This window comes from Ixodes scapularis, unplaced genomic scaffold, assembly GCF_016920785.2.
Source record: "Ixodes scapularis isolate PalLabHiFi unplaced genomic scaffold, ASM1692078v2 PGA_scaffold10__122_contigs__length_95168666, whole genome shotgun sequence".
Lineage (NCBI taxonomy): Eukaryota > Metazoa > Arthropoda > Arachnida > Ixodida > Ixodidae > Ixodes > Ixodes scapularis.
In genome coordinates, this window is record NW_024609836.1 from 94,350,690 (window position 1) to 94,374,791 (window position 24,102).

Below are 24,102 nucleotides of genomic sequence, written 5' to 3' on the forward strand. Positions count from 1 at the left end.
GCACTAGAGATTCGAACGATTCTCATTTCTGCCGAGTCATCGCTAGTTTCCACAGTCGAAAGCGCGGGAAATTGCTGCAGTACAGATGTGTGTGTGTTGTCATTCCCAATGTCTATAATTGTTCGTGTTCGTTTATGACCTTCTATATTCACAGTGTTTCGCTCGTTCGACGCCGAAATCCATTACAGACTGCACGACACTAGCTGTCAGCGCTCACAAGCGATCGCCAGTTTTTCTTCCTTTTTTCTTTTTCTTTTTAGCTGAACATTATACCACAGAAAGAACTAGTGGGAAGGAATGTTTCTCCTCCAGGAGCAGTCAGTTAAGGCTCCGGTCCCACGGGCCCCATCTTGAACAAGGCAGTATATAGTTCAACCACCAGGGCGGCGATGCACGTCCGTTCCCGATAAAGTCCCTCGATACATCTTTTACAAGTAAGGACAAACCAATACAAATGACAAAGCACATTCCGCTGAAACGAAATGGCGGCCTTCAGTTCAGTCGTCTGCTGTGCGCCGCCATTCGCTTCCTGAAACCTGCACTGTCACTGCAGTCGGCGCTTCAAAGACTGTCGCTACTTGCAGGAAGCACTTATCTAGGGGACACAAATGTTTGCGCACGACACGGGTGTTCCTCCTTCACGTCTGCATACTTCTCGGCGGCCGCGTGACGTGGCTCAGCTCCTCTCAGTTTCGCGCTGTCATTCTGCTCAGGGTCCCCGCGGCCGTGGCTTTCACGCTATCTTAGATAAGCAGCCTTTGTTACGAATGAAGGATTCGGTTTTTTTTAAATTTAGATTCTTACTAGGAACAGAACCGTCATTTTTCTTGTTCGTCGAATCGAATGTTGTCGTCTTTCCATTTCTTTATACACAAATATAAAAGCCGTGAGGCGTGCACAAAATGCTACCAAAACCAAAAGCGCTAGCAAATGCTAGCAAGTGTGTTTGTAGTCATGTAGAACCTTTATTGAAATGACGATGCGAACATAGTAAATTGTATAGAGTGCGTAATTTATAATTCGCTCTAAGCAGCTAACAAATTTAATGTGCATGTGCACCATTATGTCATAACTAAAGTTTTCAATCGTTTTTCTTCTCCCCGAATCCCCGTGTAACCATAGCACTTTTTAGACATTTCATTTAAACACATTTTTTTGTTGTTGCTCTTTTCCTTGAGTCTTGTATTGAGCGCAAGATCTCACATCGGAAAGATATGTTCCAAGCTATGCGATCGTGCTCGTTCCACGCACGCCGTTGTAAAAAGAAAGTGACCGCATCTCCATGTGGTGAATGATGTTGATTGGAGCGAAGCTCTGGTGGTGCTCATGATACTGATTTTGTTCATAGGTAGTGCTGATGGTGCTGATGTTTTTTTTTTTTTTTTATTGCTCGTTTCATGCAACGTTTATTCCATGACAGAAACCTCAGCTCTTGAGTTACTACCGCATCTCAGAGCCCCTACTCGTCCCGCAGTCGTGGCCGAGTGGTTAAGGCGATGGACTAGGAATGCCATTGGGGTCTCCCCGCACAGGTTCGAATCTTGTCGACTGCGGAAATATTTTTTTTCTTTTTTTTAAGGCAGATGGGATGGCAATCAATGTGAGCACGGACACCGGACGGACAAGGCTAGACCCTAAGGAGCTTCGCCCCTAAAAACTCTGGAGTTCCTGATGTTTCTAGCTATATTCTAATCATAGCGATGCCAGGAACTCCAGTGTTCTGATATCGTGATAATCTGACAGCGGATTTTTTTTTTTTTAGCGTAACATACTAAGATGTGCTACAAGAAACTTCGCGGGTATAGTCACGAACATAATAATCGAAAAGGAAAACCTTTTTCGGCCTCCCGGCCCAGAATGGGACACCACTGGACGCGAGCCTTTATAGCAATCTACGGTTACTTATAAATTAATATCTTAAAATCGATAAATTGTTCGAAGTATTTAGCAACTGCTACTTACAGCAGCTTACCAGAAGGGCGGCACCGGCACATGCGGCTTCTTTCGTATGGGCGTATGCCCGAACCGCACTGATCAAATGTGAACAAAGATTGCGAAGTCATCGAAACGCAATATTGTGGTAGCCAGGAATGAAGTTCCGGGTTTCCTCATTATCTGAAAGGTGTGACAACCACTGCACCACTCTAATATGTTTTCACACCGCACCACACCACTTTGTCATTCGACATTTTCTATCTGGGTCACAAACTCTCCAAATACAGAATGTATCCCGTGAGAGGTGTTCTAAAGCAGCGTTTCTAAATCTTTTATCCGTTACGGACCCTCTAGACGACCCAGTAGACATTCAGGAGCCTCCACTGAGTCCAATATCGATGACGAGAAAGCACACATAAAAGGGCACGCGAATAAGGGCCAGAAACGGGCACTATATTTGCAGCTGCCCGGATTACGTTATAGGTTCATGATATGAACTGGCACTCGGTAGTTCACAATCTGTGTGAAAAGTAGCTCTGTAGGTTGTAAACAAGGCTGTTGACGTCAAGCGCACTGGAAGAAAATCGAAGTCGCAAGTCTGACTCAACATTACTTCTGTCTTATGACTTTGATCGGATGTGGAACAACGCAGAGGAACGTGGGTTTACACAAAAAGGTCGTCGAAAATGGCAGCGAGTCTTAGTGCCTTCTCGCACACGTGAGGGTATTACGAAAGCACTCGCCCTCACAAATTGGTAGGAGGACGTTGGGAGAACACTTGTCGCAAAGATGTGCCACAGAAAAGTTCAAGCAGCACGTGGTCTTCCAACAGCTTTTTCTTGAAACGAAGTAATTCTGCAGCCTGTGTTGGCAAGGAGATGGCGAAAGTATTCTCTCGCTCTTGCTCTCAGGTACGGCAATTGCTCTTGAATCGTGGTCCTGAACTTTCTTGGCAGCTCCAGTTCGGAGGACTCGTCAGAACTATTCAACTGGGGAAAGGAGTCTGAAACCTCGTCTTCCACCCGGCTGCATCAAACGTCGAGGTTCTCGATAATTGCACCGATCGTCTCGTGCACACTGGAGATTGTGACTGTTCTTCCCGTGAAAAGACAGGTTCAGTTGGCCATTCCAGAGTCCTCGGATATGCGCGGGCCACGCTGAACGTTCTCGAGGGCCGGTCCGCGGACCACACTTTGAGAACCGCTGTTCTAAAGGCACATGAAGCCGCGTGGAAGAAGAAGAGAAACACGATGAATGAAGTTCATCGTGTTTCTCTGCGTGTTTTATCATCGCTGAATCAATCGTAAACAAAAAAAAAAAGCCTAGTGACTCGCGCTAGTGACGCTAATTGATTGGTCCCAATAGCTCGTAGCGTCGGCTGTGCCTGAACTTATGGTGAAACAAAGTATAGACCAACTCAACTCACTGACGTCACCCCACTGTGGTGGCGCTGCAGTCGGTAGTGCGCATGCGCAGAGACGCTTCACTCCTCCCGATTGTGGGTTCTGCGCACGCGTAGTGCCCACACCTGGTGTGAGCAGAGCGGGCTAGTTTGGAAACACCGTGCTGGTCTATAGCCCACCAGAACGGCAAAAAAAAAAAGCACGAGGCAAGCAGCGTGAACACAATGAGCCAAATTATCAGTGAATATAGTCACGTCGCCATGTGTTCTGCACGTCATTCAACTCTACAGTGATCAACGGACCAGACGCTCGCGCCACGAGCTTCAATACCATTTTGAAATGGTGACGTATCGGCATGAAATAAAAAAAAAAAAATATACTTCTTAGGCTTGCGCAAGAAGTTTCGAAGATCACTTAAAAATCCATGGCTTGCTTGATTGATGCATTTGATTACTATTTTAGCTCATCCCAGCTATTTTGCCTATTGATTTACCGCGACGATACTGTTGCAAGAACTAAACATTTTGAGGTAACTGGTGGCTCGGCCACCTTACATGACTTTAACTTCTATGTTTTTTTTTTTTTTTTGTTTTTTTGTCACTTTGACCGTGCAAAGTTTGAATAAATCGTGCATTTTGGCCGCATTCTTTGATATGTTTTATGGTGAAGGTTTCCTTCGAAGTCTTTAAGAAGGCAGAAAGAAATGCGCGAAGCGTTAACGAACCATCAAGACTCGGAGGCAAACAAAAGAGAAAGCACGTCCTGGGACACTTAGAAGGGAAAAGTTGGTATAGATCCGATACGGGTTACCGGCTGCGGCGTCACGAAGCGAAAATCGAGTTGAGTTCTGTAACCCGATAAGAAAGAAAACTTTGCATACAGTTTGAGTTTAGAGAACGAAAAGTGTCAAGAACGCGCCCGGGTTATTTCGAGGCTCCACCGCGCTAAGTGCAAACGCGTCCCCGTCAAGTGTTCGAGTTGTTTCGCCAAGTTTCGCCATCGGGGCCTGGATTACGTTTCGTGAAGTTTCTGAAACGTATACGCGGGCGGGCGTGATTAGAAGAGTTCGGAGGGATGGTTTGAAACAGAACAAAGAAAAGAAAAACTAAGCCGGATCGAAACTATCTCTTCATATAAGCGACGATGCAAAAGTTGGTCTCAAAGTTTAAAAAGACAAGAAAAGAAAATGCGACGAATTACATTCATTTATTTATATATTAGTTTCAGGAAAGAAGGAAGATTAAGTAGCAAGATTTTTTTTTTTTTTGTGTGTGTGTGTGCCCGAGCGTTATGATGAACTGCGTATCGTTTTCAAGAAGATTGGATTCTAATCGATATGACAGAAGGAAAAGCTTTCGATCGCCAAAACGCTTGCACTTTGTTCTCATATGGATCCGTGTGTTTAGTGGCTAAAGCGAGTTACCTTTTTTTTACTTATTTTCATTTGGTTGCGAAAAAAAAAAAGAAGAAAAATCTGAGTGATGTAGGTGGTCGAGATTCCTTTCTATTAATGAGAAATGTGCACAGTGCTGCCTTGGAGAGGAAGAACGTAATACGAGGTTAATGGAGAGGAAAAGAACGTTGCCAGTAATAATAGGGAATGACAGACAATCGACTGATTAGTGAATGCTTCAACTGATACGATTATTCTATGGTTACGTAAAAAAATAGTCACATATATTTAATCTTATTTTTTTTTTACTTTCTCACCGTTGCGAAAGTCTTAAAAGTTTAAAACTCCTATTCAATGATGAAGTCATTTTTTTTTCTTACGTTACGGTAACAAAAAAACTTTAAGTGGTTCTTTAAAGTTGAATGTAGCTTTAGCATATAAGGTTTGTTAGCTTTCTTTATAAACCTTATTAGGCGTTCAAAAATGCGAATTTTCGAGACAATGTCTTTTTTCTAGTTAACGAGTGTTTTTGTTTTTTTTCTTAGTTGAAGAATCGTGGAGTTTGGTGCTTGGAGCAATTCCACATTTCAGGAATTTTCGAATGCATCGATTTTATGCTGATTCATCTCGTTATCTGTTTTACCTTGTACTTTTTAAGCTTAACGGGTTGCTATAATCTTTGTCAGTTTATCATATACACATGGCACATAAATCATTCCCTTTCGACATTCAATGGAATCTTATTTTATGCCATAAAATGAGATTCCATAGAATGTCGAAAGGGAATGATTTATGTGATTTACTTGGTGCGATTTACGTCAATATCTCGCTAAGCTGTAAAACTCAGCTTTTCAAAAAAATATTTTACCACCCATATTTTTTTTTTTTAAATCTAAATTCATATAAAGGAACTTCTACCTAGCAAAAATAAATATTATTGTTTAGAGGCTAAAAAGTCAAACGGTATCGAGCCTTTCAGTCAATTCCAGCTTCCTAATCGATGGTAAAACACGACGAACTCAACCTCCCAGGGTATGTCGAAGAAGCCATTCAGCAGAAACAGGAACCATCAGGGTCCGCGCCCCTGGCTTCGGTCTTTAAAGTCATCAGCACGGAAACTGGTAGATTAAGATGTAATTAATTTAGTGCCATGTCCCTTCTCGGGTCGACTTGGGACAAGAACTTCACTGGCGCTACCATTCAACGGATGTCTTCCATATTTGTTCCAACGAGAAATCATTAGCATAAGACGCTCAAAAAAGTTTCGCCAAAAAGTTAGAAAGAAATTTTGAACTTATAAAAAGAAAAAAAAAAAACAAGAACAAAAACTGCTCTGATAGCAATATATATATATATATATATATATATATATATATATATATATATATATATATATATATATATATATATCAGTGTGTCGAACCGAAAAAAATACGGGTTCGGTTACGGTTCAGGTTCAGGTAAATTTATTATGTTACGGTTCAGTTCCGGTTCGATTAATTCGATCCGCGAACCGGTTCGCGAACCGGTTCGGGGCACTGAACCGGTTCGCGAACCGGTTCGGAAATTATAAATGACAAATCGCAACATCAAAATAAATTACAAATAGAACATATGAAATCAGCACATACGAAAAGGGATACATCGTAGTGTAAGGCTCAGGGATTTCTACCAGGAATGGTTTCTTTATGTGCACTCAAAGGTTACCTCACCGACGTTTACGCATTCGGACTTCATCTAATTGGGTCCGACGCAGTAGCTGTAAAATCCGCGACCTCCTTACAAACCCACTTACAAGTAGAACTCGCTAACTATCCCGCCACCTCGGCGTGTAAGCAATTGAAGGAACAGTGGGGAGAAAATACAGCTTTCTTTATTTGAACTAGCCTTCGGTAACTCAAATTAGACCCTTAAAGAAGTTTTCATTAAACAAGATACGGAATATGAAAAACACTTCACCGAACGCAACGCCAGAAGGACGTAATAGGATAAATATTAAAATAGAAGAGTTCGCTGTCTCACAAATATGTTAGCTTCTAAGTGCCTATACGAAACCGGATGCATTATTATCAAACTCCACAGCCTTTTCTTTTCTCATTTCGATGGAAGCAAGCTTCAAGAACTCGCGCGTTCTAGAAACGTGTTATGAAATGAGCACACAGCAGCAATTAGGATTCACGAGATTGTAAAAAAATGAAATCCCGTGACGCGATTTTTTTTTTTTTTTGCACAGCCTTCCAATTCTCTTTCTTCCGTGCAAGCCGCGACCAGTGCAATACTGGTTCCTATGTCGATTCATAGATGCAGCGTTTGTCAAGATTCATGGATGCGGCGTTTATATTCCTAAGACTGAGTGGAGAAGAAAAATATGTAAGCGAGGGTGTGTGTCAGTTGACGGCACTTAAAAACAAATGGCATTGATAGCACATTCATTGTCAACAGCGCGTGGCCGAACCGTTTTGACATGAGCCGGTTACCGTTATTTTTTTTCCGGTTCAGTTCCGGTTCGGGTTCATCGCGATAACGATATAACGGTTCGGGTTCGGGTTCAGTTCCGGAAAAAATACCGGTTCGGTTCCGGTTTTCGGTTCGGTTCGGTTCCGGTTCGACACCCTGATATATATATATATAAGCTTTTTTAATTAGCTTTATTAAATTTTATTTCTGGGTTAATAAAGGGAATAGAGTTTTGAGGTAAAACGAAGTTCTTAACTCGATGCACACACACACACACACAAAAAAAAATGGTATGACTGTAAAACACGATCCTCATTGGAACAACGAAAACGCCAAAACGTCGTCCTGTACTTTTCGCGTTTTGGGGTCAATGTGTCCACGCGTGATTCGCGTACAACTAAAGTGATTTACTCACTTAAAGGAGCTGTGCAACGATATTTAATTGGAATGTTTTTCTCTCTACACGAGCTTACTGGCACACCTGGGACTCAAGGATACTCACACGCAACGCCACTGGCCAAGAAACTCCTTTGTTGCGGTGTAATTTCAAGGACAAAAGCCATCATTTTCATTCAATCTCTCCTTTGCAAAATTTGATGACGTAACTCGGGGATCGCAGTACACCCAAGTGACGATATTTGAATGCGGTTCATAGATTGGACCCGAGCATTGCGTGGGCACTCGACTTGGGCTCGTGACAATTGCTAGCTCGAGAAGCATTCGGGTTGTGACCCGTGTCCAATCGCTGCAACGACGACAACAGCCGAGCCATAACAATGTCTGGAACTCAGCGCGTGTCCTGCGCTTTGCCAACCCCAGCGCGTGGCTATGATCAACACTGGCGGCATATAATCGGCTCCAGATCACGTGGCCGCTTGTTCTGGCTGCGAGTTGAGGGGGTGAACGCTGCTCGTTTCTCTTAAATTTTTTTCTGGGACTTCTATTGCGTGGGGTGAAAAACGAACGCGTGTTTCATAGGTCATTAACGTTAGGGATTCGTTTTAAGCGGTATTTGTGCACAGTACAAAAATTGTTGCATCGCTCCTTTAACCATCCGCAAGAAACCGAACTTTTTTTTAAATTGTACGGCACTACAATTTATATGCGAGCAAGAATGTCGATTGCAAGACGTAACGTGTGTGCCCTGTACACTATAGACCTCTTTCACAAGGGCGCCGCCATCTTGAAATATCGTCGCCACTTCCAGTATGACGCGAAAACATTGTTTTGCCGTCACCACGCCATTAAAATACATTTAGGATTATAAGCGCAGCAGTCACCCATTCTCCTTTTGTCTCCCCTTTATTTATTGAATTAATGTCGAGAGCTGGGCTAGTTGGTATTCCTTGATCATAATGTAAAAACAGCGCAAACAAACACGGACGAAGGAGAAGAAACACGCAGACGGTACGAGCGCTGACTCGCAACTGAAACATTTACTTAGTAAAAGTTTCAGTTGCGTAAAAGTAAAAGAAAAAGTAAAAGTAAAAGTTGCGAGTCAGCGCTCGTACCGTCTGCGTGTTTCTTCTCCTTCGTCCGTGTTTGTTTGCGCTGTTTTTACATTATGACCCCTTTATTTATTTTTTTACTATTTTCAGGTTGAAATGTTTTATTATTTTTTTCGTGGCCGATACCGGATATGCCTACCAGGCTGCTAGGGACAAGAGTAAGTGAGAGAGAGAGAGAGAAAAAAAAAGGTCTTTATAAGTGTGGTTTATTGCTTCGTGAACGTTTTTTTTTTTTCTTCTTATTTACAAATGCAGCAATCTGATTGGGCTGGGCAACGGTGATAAGGTGATCAAGGTTCACCACGACCTGCGTTCCTTAACTAGTCAGTGACTATCATAACGCGTGCAAATAAAATAGTGCCTCGACGTCAGTTTCCACCCCTCGAACCGCAGGCGTCATAAAGTCAATAAATTACGAATGATAATATTATTTGGCGTTCAACGGGGTATCGTGCCTACTGTCCTTGTTCCACTCTTCTAGGCCATGTTTTTACTCGACCTCCCCCCCCCCCCCCCCCCCCCCGCCCCGACTCTCTCCCCTTTTAAAACTTCTGTAGCAAAAAAAAAGAAAAAAGAAAAATGTCGGATTGGGATTGCGCAACACTCTGCTCCAGACAGCACTGCGCCAACACACCCCCTCTCTCTCTCCTCCCCCACCTCTCCTCTGACACCTAGCGTGTGCGTCGTCGTCGTCGGCCACGCAGCACACCGAAAACAAGACCACCAGTGACGCTCTGACTAACACGCCCGGGCCCGGGAACGTGTGTCTATTTCGGAGCCCGCGGGACCTCCGCCCGAGCGGGCCGAGTTAAGGCATCCGACGCAGAGCGGCACGTAGCACCGTTACACGGGCCGCCAACTTACGCAATTATTCCTCCTCTCCCTTTTACACCAGCGGGCGGAGGCAAAATAAAGACGGGGGAATAACAACGTCACGTGTTCTAGTGACCTGCAGACCGAACAGCACCCGGATAGCAAGGCCGCCGTGTCGAATACTGTGACGTCACGTACAAGAGGCGAACGCGGGGCCGCAGCTCGGAAACGAGAGGTGCGCCACCGTTCGGCTGGGAATCGTGTTGTAACTTATGCGAAGACGAGGCCCCAGCTAAACACTGACGCGACGCTGGTCCCCCCTCGGTTCCCCCGCCGCGGTCGCCTCTTGTACGTGACGTCACATACTGAGACGTTCGGCCTTGCTGGGCGTGAGGTGTTGCCTGGGTAGGTGACTTTCTCGCTTTCCCGTATGACGTCCCACCCTATCCCTTCTCCTTCCCTCTCCCGGGCTTCTTGTATCCCTACCCAAGAACCGTGCCGCCAACTGCTCAGTTTTTGGCTCAAACTCCGAACGAACGCGTGGATCCCAGTGTCGGCGAAGGTTTGGTCCTGTGGGTGTCCTGCTTGCTGGAGTTTAGACCGTAGGACGTCTCGTTTTTCTCTCGTCGGTGCGGAAGGGTCCAAGACCCCCTGAGGTGAGGTTTCTTCGCCGGAACGCTACATAGTTTGCGATATTGGTTGTTTTTTCTAGACTCGTTTGAATAGCGTTGGATTACGATTTCGTAATTCGTGCGGTGTTTGTCTTAAATTTTTGACCCTAAGCGATTGCAAGATGGGCCATTATATCTTGAATCTTTATATATTAATTATGCCGGTCTTACGGAAAAGAAAAAGTATTCAGAAAGTATATTTACAGCAACGAGGGAACTTAAGGGAAAACGCCTCTTCACTTTGACCTTTTATATCCATTCAAATTTGTTCTGGGATACGGTTTCCAAGCGCAAGCAAATTAAACATGCAATCGCCGAGAAAACAGTAAAAATCGAGCCTCCCTTTGACCCGTATCACTAAACTGATCAGACATCTTGATGTGATTAATCATTTAGGTTGGATTGATACCCACCGTCCGTGTGTATAAGTTGCTTTGTTTTTCCACGGTTACGCAACCTAACGGCATCCTTTCAAATTAGGAGCCGGAAACAAAAACACAACGCTAAAAACAGACGCCAAGAAAAACCCCGAAAAACGACCTAGGGCATATTTGCCTTACGAACCCTGTTGAAACCTTGGGTTGCCTCATCTGTAGCAAAATCAAACAAACAACTGCAAAAAAAAAAAAAAAAAGACAACAAGATGAATTTGCAGATATATGGAGCCGTGATTCGGTTCGGAAAAGACGCGAAGCCGAAGCGAACAAAAAATGATCCGCTTCCATTACCAAATTACACGAAAACCCTCGCGTTAAGTGTGCGTTTTCTTTTATTTCTTTTTTTTTTTTAATCCGAACTTGTAGCGTGATATGTCTTATTTTTTTGTAGAATTCTTTCGCTGTATACCTTGGTACTACGTATGTTGTATTACATGTGTGTGTGCCCAAGAAACAAAAAGTGTTATTGCAAGTCTACCATTTTCTCTAGCTCGGTTATAGCAACAGCTAGAGAGCGGTTGCATTAGCCAGGACACGCGAGGCAAGGAACTGACTCGTTTTTGTGCTTTTTTCCCTCCCTTTTTCTAGAACGCGCGGGATCGATAGGTGGAGTGAACCAAATATTAAGACGAAATCGGGAGAATCATTTGCCTACAGTTATTTTTACTACAAACAAACGCGTTCGTTACAGAGTCTCGTTTATTTTTCTTGGTATATTCACTCGATTACAAACACCTTGGTATACTTACTTACGCGTAAATAATTTATGCTTAACGAGCTGCAGAAGGGGATGGGAAATCGCGGTCGCTTCGCTGTAGCCGCTATTTCGTTATAAGTTATAACCTCTACTTCGTTATAACCGGTCTCGACAATATCTGTTCGAACGCGTTCGAAGGCGAACGCTGGCGTTCGTCTCTCCGACGCTTTCGAACCCTCTAACCAATCCAGTCAGAGCTCGACTCTTTCTCGCGTTGCTAACGTTGAAGCGTACACGCTCGATATTTAAAACGGCACAAAGGACGAGAGACCGGACAACGAAAGACACATCGCGTCCCCGCGCTTTCGCTTCCTCCTCTCTCTCTCTCTCTCTAAAATTCTACCCGTAAAGGAATTTATAGACTGTAGTAAAGAAAAAGAAAATAAATAAATACACACGTCTCCGGTACAATTAGGGACCCTTGGGGGCAGCAACTCGTCTCGACATTGTGTCACACTTGTAGCTCGCGCGCAAAAAACACGAAGCTCTCGCAATGGGGCCGCTTAGGATAACCCTGCGCGCATCGTAATACGCCCGCCAACCCGGGCCACAATTCCCCGGAACATCTTGGCTACTACACGCGTTGGGAAACGACGCCAGGACGGCGGTAATGGAGAGCGGATGCGCCCGAATGCCGCCACTTAGCCTATCCCGCGCTAATGAACCTAATGAATCAGATGCGAGTATCTCCGCGGGCACCAACACTATACGCCACTGGTAATTAGGCCCTTTCTAACGTAGGAAATAAAATATATAACGCGGGAATTGTGGTATAATAAGCCCTAAGTCGCAGCTGGAAAGCTTCGGTGCCCTGGGTAGTGAAGTGGCAGTATGAGGTGCCTGATTAACCGAGTGTCACTGCTCATATACTACTATCGTGACAACTTAAGAAAAACGAAAGTGGGTGGCTCATTACGGGTCGCTACGGGATCGGTTTCTAGTTGCTCTTTTCTGCTGATATACTGAGCTCCGCTAAGCTATATATGCTGCGATAATGTGACCTGAACGTGTGCCTGCCGAGGGGTTAGGTTATCGTCTGCGTTAACGGAATCATTGCTTCGTTTGACTTGTTTGACGCACTATACGGGTTAATATACTTTATCGCTCTTTCTTAACTTTCCAAAACAAGGAGAGGGCAAGATGGGTTCAGGCTGTAGTCCATAACAGCTAAGAAATGATGGGCGTGGCTAGCCCCGTGCATCTCGATATAGTAGCAGCCAATGAGATCGTGGCATTCGCCGATAAGAAAACCCGAACGACGAATCGCAAGAAGCGGGAGCATTATATAAGCCGCACCTCGCGCTTGTTAAGATGCCAGTGAGGATAAACGTTTTAAACTTGACAACCGTGCCGCAATAAATGTTTACTAACATGGCTGCTAATCTCTTCGCGAATGCAGTGACGCTCAAGTGATCAGGATAACCGAATGTTGCGGTTTAGAACCAGCTTGACAAGCGTGAGGCTTAACGTTTTATCAACAAGTATAAATGGTAAATATTGAAGCTCAAAGCGAAAAAGGACATAACGTTAACCCCTCAATTCGAGCTGTTCTTCCACCAGTAGTAATAATAGTAGTTGTGGTAGTGGTAGCGGTAGTAGGGTACTCAAGAAAGAGGAGCGTGGTATTCGGGTCAGTAGGTCACCTTCAGATCCAGAATTTCTCTTCATTAATATGTAGAGTTAATGAAGTGTCCCTCCTAAATATCGACTCTCAAGTGTTATTATTTATTTATTTATTTATTTGGCGATACTGCCAGCATTCTGTCGAACGCCCAGGCAGGAGGTGTACAAAAACAATATTCAAAAACAAGCGGAAGCAGTGCAAACAAACGGAGTCAAAATAAGCCGGCCTTCCCCCCAATGCCAGCGACTGAGGCGCAGTCCGCTGACACTATAAAGTCTGGCACGGAGAGTTGGCAGTGAGGACGCGTATCTCACGACCTTGGCCTCCACCTTGGACCATGGAACGACGGCGCATATGCCTGCCTCTCTTGGCTCTTCCGACCCAAATGCAGCCCAGAGAGAAGATTTCACCGCGTGAGTCACGGACTCCGGTGTCATCGTCAAACGCGGCATCCGAATTGGACACGCGCCATCAGCGACAATAATTAACCAAGTAAAAAAAAGAAAAAAAAAATATATATATATATATATATATATATATATATATATATATATATATATATATATATATATATATATATATATATATATATATATATACCAGCTTCTTCTTTCTGCCCACCCTCAACAGTACAAATTAACTTAACCTAAAAAAAAAAAAATTGTATGGCACATTGCTAGGCAATTGTGTTAAATACGTGAAGCGTTCTAGCATTACGTTACAACGGGTCACGTGACGTCAATTTCCTCGCTAAATTTATCGGGGAAACTGAATTTGTGTAAAGGCCATGTGACACGAAGTCATGTGACATCATTTTCCCCGCTAAATTGAGCGGGGAAGCTGAACTGGCGTTGATGTCACGTGACATCAATATTCCCTGTACATTTCGCGGGGAAACTGCACATTGCAGTGATAGGCTCTCCCCAAGTGCCTTGTGGAAAGGTGGACGCTCCAGATGTCTTCAAGTGGTTGGTGTCGGTAGCACCACGAAATGCATCCCCAGACAATTACACTCTCTCAGAATGCCCTGTTTTGTATTCTACAGCGCGACGGACTTAAACAACCAACCATTAGCTTTTCATCATACGAAAATAAAAAAAAACGCAAAAGAAAAAGAAAAACAATCTCCGTACACAAGAAATACAATTACAACAGACGTGTGCTGGTCGTTTGTAACATGTACTTGTCTTTCGAGCGCCCTTGGTTTTGTTTAGTTTCTTAAGCACTCAGTTTTTTTTTTTTTTTTTTTTTATTATGAACCATTACCAACTGGCCCAGTTCTCAACACTTCTGAATAAGCCTTTCTTTGATCAGTCGAGGGAATGAAAAGGGCGATTGGGCATTATTCTCCAATCGGTTGGCAGCTCCGGCTGCAGTGTTGCCGTTTTAGCGATTTTGTCGCTAGATTTAGCGATTTTCTACACACTTAGCGACGGATTTTTTTAATTTAGCGCCTAGCGACTTTTTTAGCGACTTTGGTGCTCAACCGTAATCTTGTTATTTTTAACAATTTTAGGGATGCTCACGGGCTAAACCCTTTTGCTTCTCTAGCCGAGTTTGCTTGGGATATATGCTCAATTTAGCGGCGCGCTTAAAAACAAATGTCAACATTGTCAACACTGTAGACCTGTACACCATCTCTCCCGCGCCCACGTACCCACGTGCTCTTCGCCAAACGTTGAGAAGATTGTCGAACTGTTTAGGGAGGTGTCAGGTGGACTTAATTTTACCTGGGCACCGTCTGTGAATAACTGCATTCAGTTTTTAGCCATTTTGATCCTTTTTTCTAAAGAACATGGCTGTTGGCAGTATTGTCCGCGCTCTAAGAAAAGCCTGGTTTTGTTTGAAAGTGCTCACTCTAAACTGGTAAAGAGGCGTATAGCCCTGACATGTTAAGTGCGGCTCTGGAAAAAAGTTGCAATCACCAGATGAAAATCAGTCTTGAAAGACAATCAAAAAGGTTAAGAGATAATATAAATATTATTACAAATAAAAACCGTCCTAGTTGTTTTTCATTGTAAGTTTAACCTGTCAAAATACATGATATATGATTATTTAAGGTTCTCTTACTTAAAAGGGTTTAATAAGCTTTTGGAATTCAGCGAATATTTTAGCGACTTCCTGGCGAATCTAGCGACTGTTTAGTGACTTCCTGGTGTCAATTTAGCGGCGCGCGTAAAAAAAAGATGGCAACGCTGTCCGGCTGCCACAAGCCATTCATGCCTTCCGCAACTGAATCTGCATGGCCGTTAGAGGGTGGCACTGATCGTACTTTTGCTGTTATTCTGATTAATGGAAGTCCAGTGATTGGTATTCAAAGTACATCGCGGTGCGGTACACAAATGAGAGATAGTGAGAGTGAAGAGCGCAGAACTTTACGTAAAAGAGTAAGGGTTAATTATGGGCTACCACACTTAGTGGATATTTTATTTTCTACAGTCAACTGCATCGTACTAAAGTTAAACTAAAGTATGGAAGGTCTATAAGTACCGAGTATTACGCCGGTGCGGGTGAATGCTTGTCGTATGCCTAAAACATTTGAGGCTGGCCCTAATATTAACTTCAGTCATTCGTTTAGTTAACAATGGGGCACAGAACTGACGACAGAGGATTAATAGATTTATTTTAATTATTTAGCTTGTAATGTGAGGAACACATCTTTGGCCACAGTCAGTCAGAAAAAGTTTGGATTAGATGTTTAGAGACAAAAGGTCAAGTATGAACAAAACTGAATTGGCATCACCGCCTGAAATTTGCCGTTCAAGATGATGTTGTTACCAACTTCCTTAGATAGATTAAATATTAAAAGACAGTTTCGATTTGTGCAATAATATGTGCGTTCAATTTCCCACCGAGTTTGTGCATTTCTGCCTCAGCTTGATTTACGTAAAATTGACATCTGAACTTCTTATACGTGAAATACATAGGTATATTTTCGCGTTAAGCACGTTTTGAGTTGACTAAAATTGATGGTGTGACCAAGGTCACATCTCTCATCTCCGCTATACGTTCTTTCGGGATTATTTTACTCCCATGTTTTACGGGCATTTAAGAAGCCTTCACACCGAATGCCTTTATCAAATCGGCGAATCAACTTGGTGTCTAGGCTCTTCACGTGCTCCCCAGCATGCGCTGCATTCCCGAGTCTCTAGAGGCCTTCACGGCGAAGGCATTCTTAGAATAAACGAAGCACCGTATTCAAGAAATCCCGGGTTGATGAGCTGATTTTTGAAGACCGTTGGTCCGAGGACCTCTGAGACCTTCTAAACGGTGGGATTACACGTCTTATTGACGTCTCTAATAATCGTTCCTTTTCGAGTTCCACCTATACACATTTACAGCTTTTATCACTCGGGCCAAAATGCTGAGTCACTGAGCTAAAAACGCATGCGTAGCGTCTGATATTCGGCTGAAGAGAGCTACTGTGCATGCTGAGGACGCGTTTCAGGGCCGAGTAAGACAAAGGTAAAGGTCCGTAGATAAGAGCTTCTGACAAGTGGCGACATTCTTTGAAGCGCCGACTGCGTGACGGTGCAGCTTTTAGGAAACGAATGGCGGCGCACGGCACAGATTTGAACTGAATGCCGCCATTTTGTTCCAGTAGAATGTGCTTTGTCATTTGTGTTGGTTGTCGTTACTTGTAAAAGAAGTACCTATCAAGGGACTTGAGACAAAGGTGGTAGCGTGCAGAAGGTGACTGTAGAGTGGTCTAAGTAAGTGTACGTAGTCGACCGAAAGACAAAAGCTGGGTTCTCGTAAACGGTTCCGAAGCGTTTGAGATCTTAACCGGCCAAGTTGTTCCAGCGGCTTACGTGTTTCTGCCTTCTTGTTTCCTTTGCAGTCGGTTCCCTATGCCTGTCCTCTACCCGGCAGCCTTACCGTTGGGTCCCAGATCCTCATACAGGGACTGGTACCTGCGGTATCCCTACGGTGAGCACTCTCGTCTAGTTCAGGGTAGAACAAATACCAGCCGTGACAAACCTTTAGTGGGATTAACAAGTTCTATCGGATCACCACTCGCAAATGGGCAAACGGAATATCGGCAATGTTATCGGAATGCAAAAACAACATCTGCTAAAAAGTTTTCTTATCTTTCGAACAGTAATTGAAAATATGAGAGTGAGGGCCAAATGAAAAAGTTACTTCTTTCGCACAAACTGTTCCACGAATATAACTAAACTTTCACCAAGCGTACGCTGCACCGTGACGTGCTTCATTGGTCGTCCTGGAACCAGTTCATCCAATGCGAAGTACTATCGGTATCCTACAACACTAGCCAAATAGAGTAGCCGTCTTTTTGCCCCTGAGACTGGAAGAACTTGAACAAAGTACTTTCTGTAAAGGGCTATTCACACTTAACTAGGACGTCCTTGAGCTGCATTGGCGCGCACGTAAAGAGTCGGGGGGGAGGGGGGCGGGCAGGGGGGGCATCTGAGAGACGTAGCTCTGGTGGCAGCTCTAGCTTAGCTTAGGTTCTTCGGGGCGTTTGAAAGCTGTCTTTTAACGGAACGTTGAATGCTACCGAGAGGATTTCAGGAGGCATGCTGACAGAAACTGAGTGAGAGGACGAGACAAGAGCTCGGGGGCCGGGGACGTCAGAACTAGAGCTCTGGTTGGGATGGTTAGTGGGAATCGTAAAGCTATCTGCCTTTGTCTCCACTGCGCACGTCGAACGTGTTAGAACGCGGAACGCCGGCGTCTGGCGTTTGGTTTTCGCATTCTAACACGTTCGACGAGTGCAGTGGCGACATAGCCAGCTAGCGTCACGATTCCCACTAATCATTCCAACCAGAGCTCTTGTTCTGAAGTCCCCGCCCGCTCCCGTCTTCCCCTCTCCCTCATTTTCTGCCCGCATCTCTCAGAAAACTCATCCTGCGCTACGGCTCTTGCGTGACAGTCGTCTCTTCCTTTTTTGTGTACTTTGCAGGTTTTCCGTTAATCTTCAGAGAGGAGCTGGGGAGGGTGGCGACATCTTCCTCCATCTTAACCCGCGCTTTGAACCGTCGGGACCGGTTGTTGTCCGCAACAGCCTACAGGGCAAATCGTGGGGTCGTGAGGAATGTGAGGGCCCGTCCCCTTTTGCCCAAGGACGACCCTTTCTACTCGTCATCACTGCCCTCCCACAGGGCTATGAAGTGAGTATAGAGACTTGCAGAAAATTCCTCAACCAGTACCATGCTACAGTCATGCACAGGGTGAGAACGTCAGGGAGGAGGAGTTCCAGTTGCCCCGCATTCAGAGCTTCCTACCTTCGATGGCACGTGCGTAGCGCGTGCACGCTACCTTGAGCGTGCACGCGCTGTCAAACCACGGCGAAAGGCACGCCACCGCGTGCTGGAGGTCAGGCGTTCCAAAGAAACCACCTGCCGTTCTAACCCTGTCAGAGACTATAAAATACGAGGCCTCCAGATGATGTTATAGCTAGTAGATCCCCCCCCCCCTTCCATTTCCCTCGCCCCTCATACGTTCCCTTCGCGACTCCAGCAAAACGGACGGCACCTAGCGGGAAAACACTGAACTTGCCGGGACAGGTCCTTTCGCGATTTTCGCTCGTTTCACCTGGCGGCCGTGATTGCATGTTTAGGCAGTTGGTGCGATGGCCACCGAAGTAAAGCGGGACAAGTTGCGCTCCTTGTGTTCACAGCAGCGAAAACAACAGCTACAACAAAACCGCAGGAAAAAAAAAAAGTGGCTCATTATGGCCGAACGAATCAGGTGCGACTTGCATTGTTACTCATGCTTCGTAAAGCGAACAGTTTTTTTCCCGTGACTCGTCACATACCAGCGTGTAGCACAGGTCATCCTAAACGCAACCTACGTAACCGCGGAAGCCGGTGGTCGTGCGTTTATCAACGTTTCTCAGCGCGGTATAAGGGGGAAGTTGGCGGTGATTCCATCGCTTCCCGGTGAAGAGAGCTAAGCTTCTTGAAGTTCGCTTACGCGAAGCACACCGCCGCAGGCTTTCAACGTGAAAGTCGTGGCTAACCAATTTGAAGACAATGCTTGCCTGCTTAAAGTTTAAACCCAACGTTGCGCTTTATTGAGCTGGCACACGGCAGAGTACGCCTTGTGTGCAACCGCCATATTTGTCGAGGGTGGCGACCCCTATTGGCAATCCAACGAAACCAATGCCGCGTACTGGCAACCCCGAGAAGCTCGGGAGAGGAGGTCATTTCGACTCTGTCGTCTGCTATTGCTGCTTGGTTCTCGTAGGCGGCATAGATACAAACGTCGTTTCCAGCAATTCTGTTTACGCTTCCGCCGGGTCATTCCTACGCCCCGTCTAGACGAAGGTTTCTACCGTCGAAAAAATCGCTTTGCTTTCGTTTTACGCTGCAGAGCAAGAAATTTATGGTGGTCCGCGTGCTGAACGATGCAAACGACCTCCCTTCGTCCGCCATTTTGCCTGACCAGCGCGCCCCCCATAGTTCGATGGGGTCGTGGATAGGCCGCTGGAGTCGCGAATAGTGAATCCTCCACGCAGAGCCACCCAGCTCGCTTCAGCGTCGCCACCATCGTGTCCTGCGGCGTCTGTCTAGGAGCTCGAGGGTATAGGGTGTTTTCACTGACGTAATTTTGTCCCCCATTTTTATGATGGGAACTGTTTGGCGTGTGCCAAAGGCAAGCGTTTCGAGGATTTAAATGACCCCTTAAATGCCTAGAGCACGGAAACTTATGTCTTACCACGCTGACATCTCCTCAGCGGTTTGCGATGTAATCCTTCATGTTCGTAAATTTGTTTGAAAAAACAAACCAAAAACAAACTGGCGGATGTGAAACCATGCCATGTGTCATGTGACACATGTGTCAACCATGTTTCATGTGAAAACAGCCTATACCATGAGACGACGCCAGGCGCGTCTGCCGTTTTGCGGCGGCCTCTCGTCAGGTTTCACTGTGTTTGTGCCGCTAAGGATAGGTCAGGAGTCCTCTAAAAATGTCTCCGTGCGCCGCGGCCTTGTCTTCGAGGTGGTACGGCCTCAACTTTCCGCTTTCTTTATCTGCCAGTGTCGTCACTCACTCGTTTCCACTAATGCGTTCTCTGTTTTTGACGTTGAACAAAAAACTAAAACGAGTTTGAACTTGCTTCGTCTACCTCTCGCACTTTGCCCTTGTTTTTTTTTGGCCAGTGTTAGCTTCTATTCAATGTCATAAAACAACTTCCCTAAAATTTTCTTTTGTTACTGCACCTTTAAAAAAATAATAATGTTTTTTTTTTTCTTTTTATCTTGGAACTAGGTCATGCAACAAGTTCCATTAGTGCAAAAATGTAGACCACGAATCTAGTGCGGAGTCACATTTCCGCGATATTAATTAAAACTTTGCGGGAGTCCATTCTTGACAGTACGCAAAGATTGCTTTGTGTACTACAGACAAGTTATGCCAGTTATATTGATTAGGCCTACGGCTCGCGCAATCAACAATAAATAAATGAAAGGGCTTGCTATCTAAAAACACATATGTTCGCATATGTGTGCGTCACTCTAGAAATAAGTCCGCGCGTCTATTTTTTCGCAGATCGTTTACAGAGATAATCACTGAAATATGAAGAGTAAACTCAATAAATGAGGTTCAAAAACAAAGAAACAGTTTCGCCCTAAATTTGTTTCTTAAAGTGTTACAAGATACAACGTGTTATAGTCTAGAAGCGTTTATATTAACAACGATCCCACCAGAATAAAAATATCCTTCCTCCCCCCCAAAAAAACAAAAAAACAACCGAAATCGTTACATTGAAAACAACTTATAACTGCAGCTGATATATTATACTTACAAATTCAAGATCTGATTCAATGCTTACAACTTCAAGATCGGACTTTTACTTTCTCCTTTTTTTTTTTTTTTTTTTTTGTGAATCTCGGAATAAGCTCGAATGTGAAAAAAAAAAAAAAGAGTCGTCTTTTTTTGTTTTGCTGATTTTTTTGTCTGACGACAGTGCCGTCGGCAGCTTCGCCATCAGCCCTTTAGACCACCGCGGAAAGTTTAATTGATTCAGCTTAATCAACGTCACACAAACATACGAACACACACGGAGCAGATCCGAGAGTACCGAGCGAAGTCAGGTTACAAGGAGAGGTATTCTGTACGGCATTCTCAATTAGAGGGCAAATTACATCTTGCCGTTCGCCCCGATCGATACGGCGATTGTGTACGCTATGCTAAGAAAAGCACCAATAAGATACGATGAGTCTGAACTCTGGGTGGGTGATGTTCTTTTTTTACCCCAGACGTTTTTCTATTAGTTTTTGTTACGAATCGGTCTGACGCTTAAATAGCTGAATAGAGCTTAATGAGCGTCGCAAATGGGCTATCGTTTTAATTCCCCACGGCGGTTTTTCGTTAAACAATTCACGAGCGAATCCACAGCGGCCGCCGATGGGTTCCTTGCGTTGTTTGAAACTTTTGTCGCCCTTACTTAAAACAACTCCGCGTGCTCCTTTTTTTTTTTTTTCATTAAATTTAATACGTTGCTTGGTCGGGACACGCGCTACTGACTTCCAAAGTACCTAGTGCGCAAATTATTCAGCCTTTTTTCAGAAACTAGTTGCTTAGCAAAGTTGCATGAGATCGGCGTGTGCATTTTCTATCCTAATCAATATAAAAAATAAATTGTATGGAACTAAAAGTTCGAACTTTTATATGCTGTGACGAGTTCTTTACTCGTAAATGAAAAATAGGATTCCTACTTCAGGAGGATCAGAACTTATTTCGCCAACAAAAGTATGAGGGAGGATGATGATATTATGTTAATTTGTGGCACGATTATGCCTTCTTTTTTTCTTCCTCTCCTTGCTCCGGGGCACCTGTAATAGCGTCTTTCCATTCGAGGTCTTACATTTTGTTTACCTCTATTTCTCAGTAGCATATTTTGTTTGTGGATGCGTGCAGTAGGCAGCCCAGGGAACAATTGACCTTTTTCAAAACTCCGTCGAGCAACATTGGCTGTCGCCATTCCTTGAACGCGAAGCGCATGAGTGGACCAGAGTCGTCGCCGAACGCTCACGAAGTCCTCGTGACCAGCTCACACGCTCAAAGTTTCTGCTCAGAGTTCGTGCTCATAGTTCGTGCTCAGAATTCATGGCCAAACACTGGCAGACTAATAATTGGCGCAGCCGCTTCTAGATGGCGCGCCTGTCGGTGACCGAGTGCGTTAGCGCGACGCAGGTCGGAGTAGGCGGAGCCCGTCTCGACCTGGACGAGCGCCCTTACTGCAGTCCACGGTCGTGGAATCGTTACACTGCGCGATGCATGTTTAAGGCCCGTTCACACACTTGCGTTTTAGAGCGCAGCTCTTAGGCGCCTGTTTCCGGCTTGACCGGCGTCGGCGTCGCCGTCGCCGTCGGCGTAACTGCGCGGTGCATTATGGGTTGTTCGAGGCGGGGTTTAGGCCGCACGTCCGGAAGCTTCCTGGCTCGAGACGACGTCCATTCCCCGAAGTGAAGAACCCAGGGGTCCAGTGGAGGTGGGAGACTTGGTAACGTAACGAACGGTTTAATTACATGGTAGCGATACAGTCGCCAAATCAGAGAGAACAACGGAGCAGCCTCGCGCTCCGCCTTATATAGGGTCCGTTTCTCCCTCACTCCCCGCCAGGGCAGCCAGTGCGATGCAGCAACCCGCCGTCAAGTGCGATGCAGCAAAGTCCGCCGTCCAGTGCGACGTAGCCAAAGTTCTCCGCAGTTAGGCCATGCCTCTCTCCCTTTCCCGAGCGCACCAACCACCACGCACACACACACGTCCCGCTAACGTCACGGGCGCGTTGAGACTTGTTGCCGCAGGCCCCGTCACGCAGGCGACGGTCCCGGACTCGTCGGGACTCGTTTCGCGCAGGCCCCGACAAGCGGGTGACGGTCCCGGACTCGTCTTGACTCGTTTCCGCAGCGTTGAAACTCGGAAGAAGGTCGCCGAAGGTTCCATTCTTAACAGGGTAAATGTTCCCGAAGGAACCCGAGGTCCTCCCGAACGACCTCGGGTTTCTTCGGGAGGACCTCGGGTTCCTTCGGGAGGACTTCGGGAGGACCTCGGGCTCCTTCGGGAGGACCTCGGGAGGACCTCGGGTTCCTTCGGGAGGACCTTGGGAGGACCTCGGGCTCCTTCGGGAGGACCTCGGGAGGACCTCGGGTTTCTTGGGGAGGACCTCGGGAGGACCTCGGGTTTCTTCGGGAGGACGGGAGGACCTGGGGGGGGGGGGTCACGTGACCTGGGGAGCACGTGACGATGACGTCATCAGTGATGATGACGATGACGATGCGGATGCCGATGACGTCATCAGTGACGTCACTGATGACGTCATCGTCACGTGACCCCCCCAGGTCACGTCTCCCCCCCCCCCCCCCGCGAGGTCCTCCGGAAGGACCTCGGGTTCCTTCGGGAGGACCTCGGGAGGACCTCGGGCTCCTTCGGGAGGACATCGGTTTCTTCGGGAGGACCTCGGAAGGACCTCGGGTTCCTTCGGGAGGACCTCGAGTTCCTTCGGGAGGACCTCGGGTTCCTTCGGGAGGACCTCGGGAGGACCTCGGGCTCCTTCGGGAGGACCTCGGGAGGACCTCGGGTTCCTTCGGGAGGACCTGGGGGGGGTCACGTGACCTGGGGGGTCACGTGACGATGACGTCATCAGTGACATCATCAGTGATGATGACGATGACTATGCGGATGCCGATAACGTCATCAGTGACGTCACTGATGACGTCATCGTCACGTGACCCCCAGGTCACGTGCCCCCCCCCCCACCGAGGTCATGTCATCTCCCAGGTCACGTGACCCCCCCCCCCCTTTCCGAGGTCAACTGACCCCCCCAGTACCCTTCCCTCCTCCTCCTCAAGAGCTGCGCTCTAATTCGGCGTTACAGGGAGTTGTAAACGGCTTTCATTTTTTTAGGACCCTGTGCCTTAAAACTTCTTAAAATCTCTTAGGACGCGAGCAGACTGGCACGCTGGCGCCATCTAGGATGAGACCCTGGAACTTCATTTTGCTAGAACGAAAGTTACGCGGTATTGGCGAGATCAGATGCGCGCACTATCTATGATAAATGTCCGTATACACGAGGGGCGTTCGTAAAGTTCGTATTATAGGCACAAAAAATTAAAAAAAAATGGAACAAAAC

General features: G+C 45.9%; 1 protein-coding gene and 1 non-coding gene across 2 annotated transcripts in view; both read left to right on the forward strand.

The window, feature by feature from the left end:
• Positions 1 to 24,102, forward strand: part of LOC8034645 (galectin-4) — a 62,358-nt gene that overhangs the window by 26,469 nt on the left and 11,787 nt on the right. Inside the window, exons 2-3 of the mRNA XM_029976175.4 lie at positions 16,840 to 16,928; positions 17,926 to 18,133. Of these exons, the coding sequence (XP_029832035.2) occupies positions 16,840 to 16,928; positions 17,926 to 18,133 (297 nt within the window). The remainder of the gene's footprint in view (positions 1 to 16,839; positions 16,929 to 17,925; positions 18,134 to 24,102) is intronic.
• On the forward strand, positions 1,471 to 1,553 carry Trnap-agg. Its single transcript has one exon. It is a non-coding gene; the product is annotated as a tRNA-Pro (tRNA).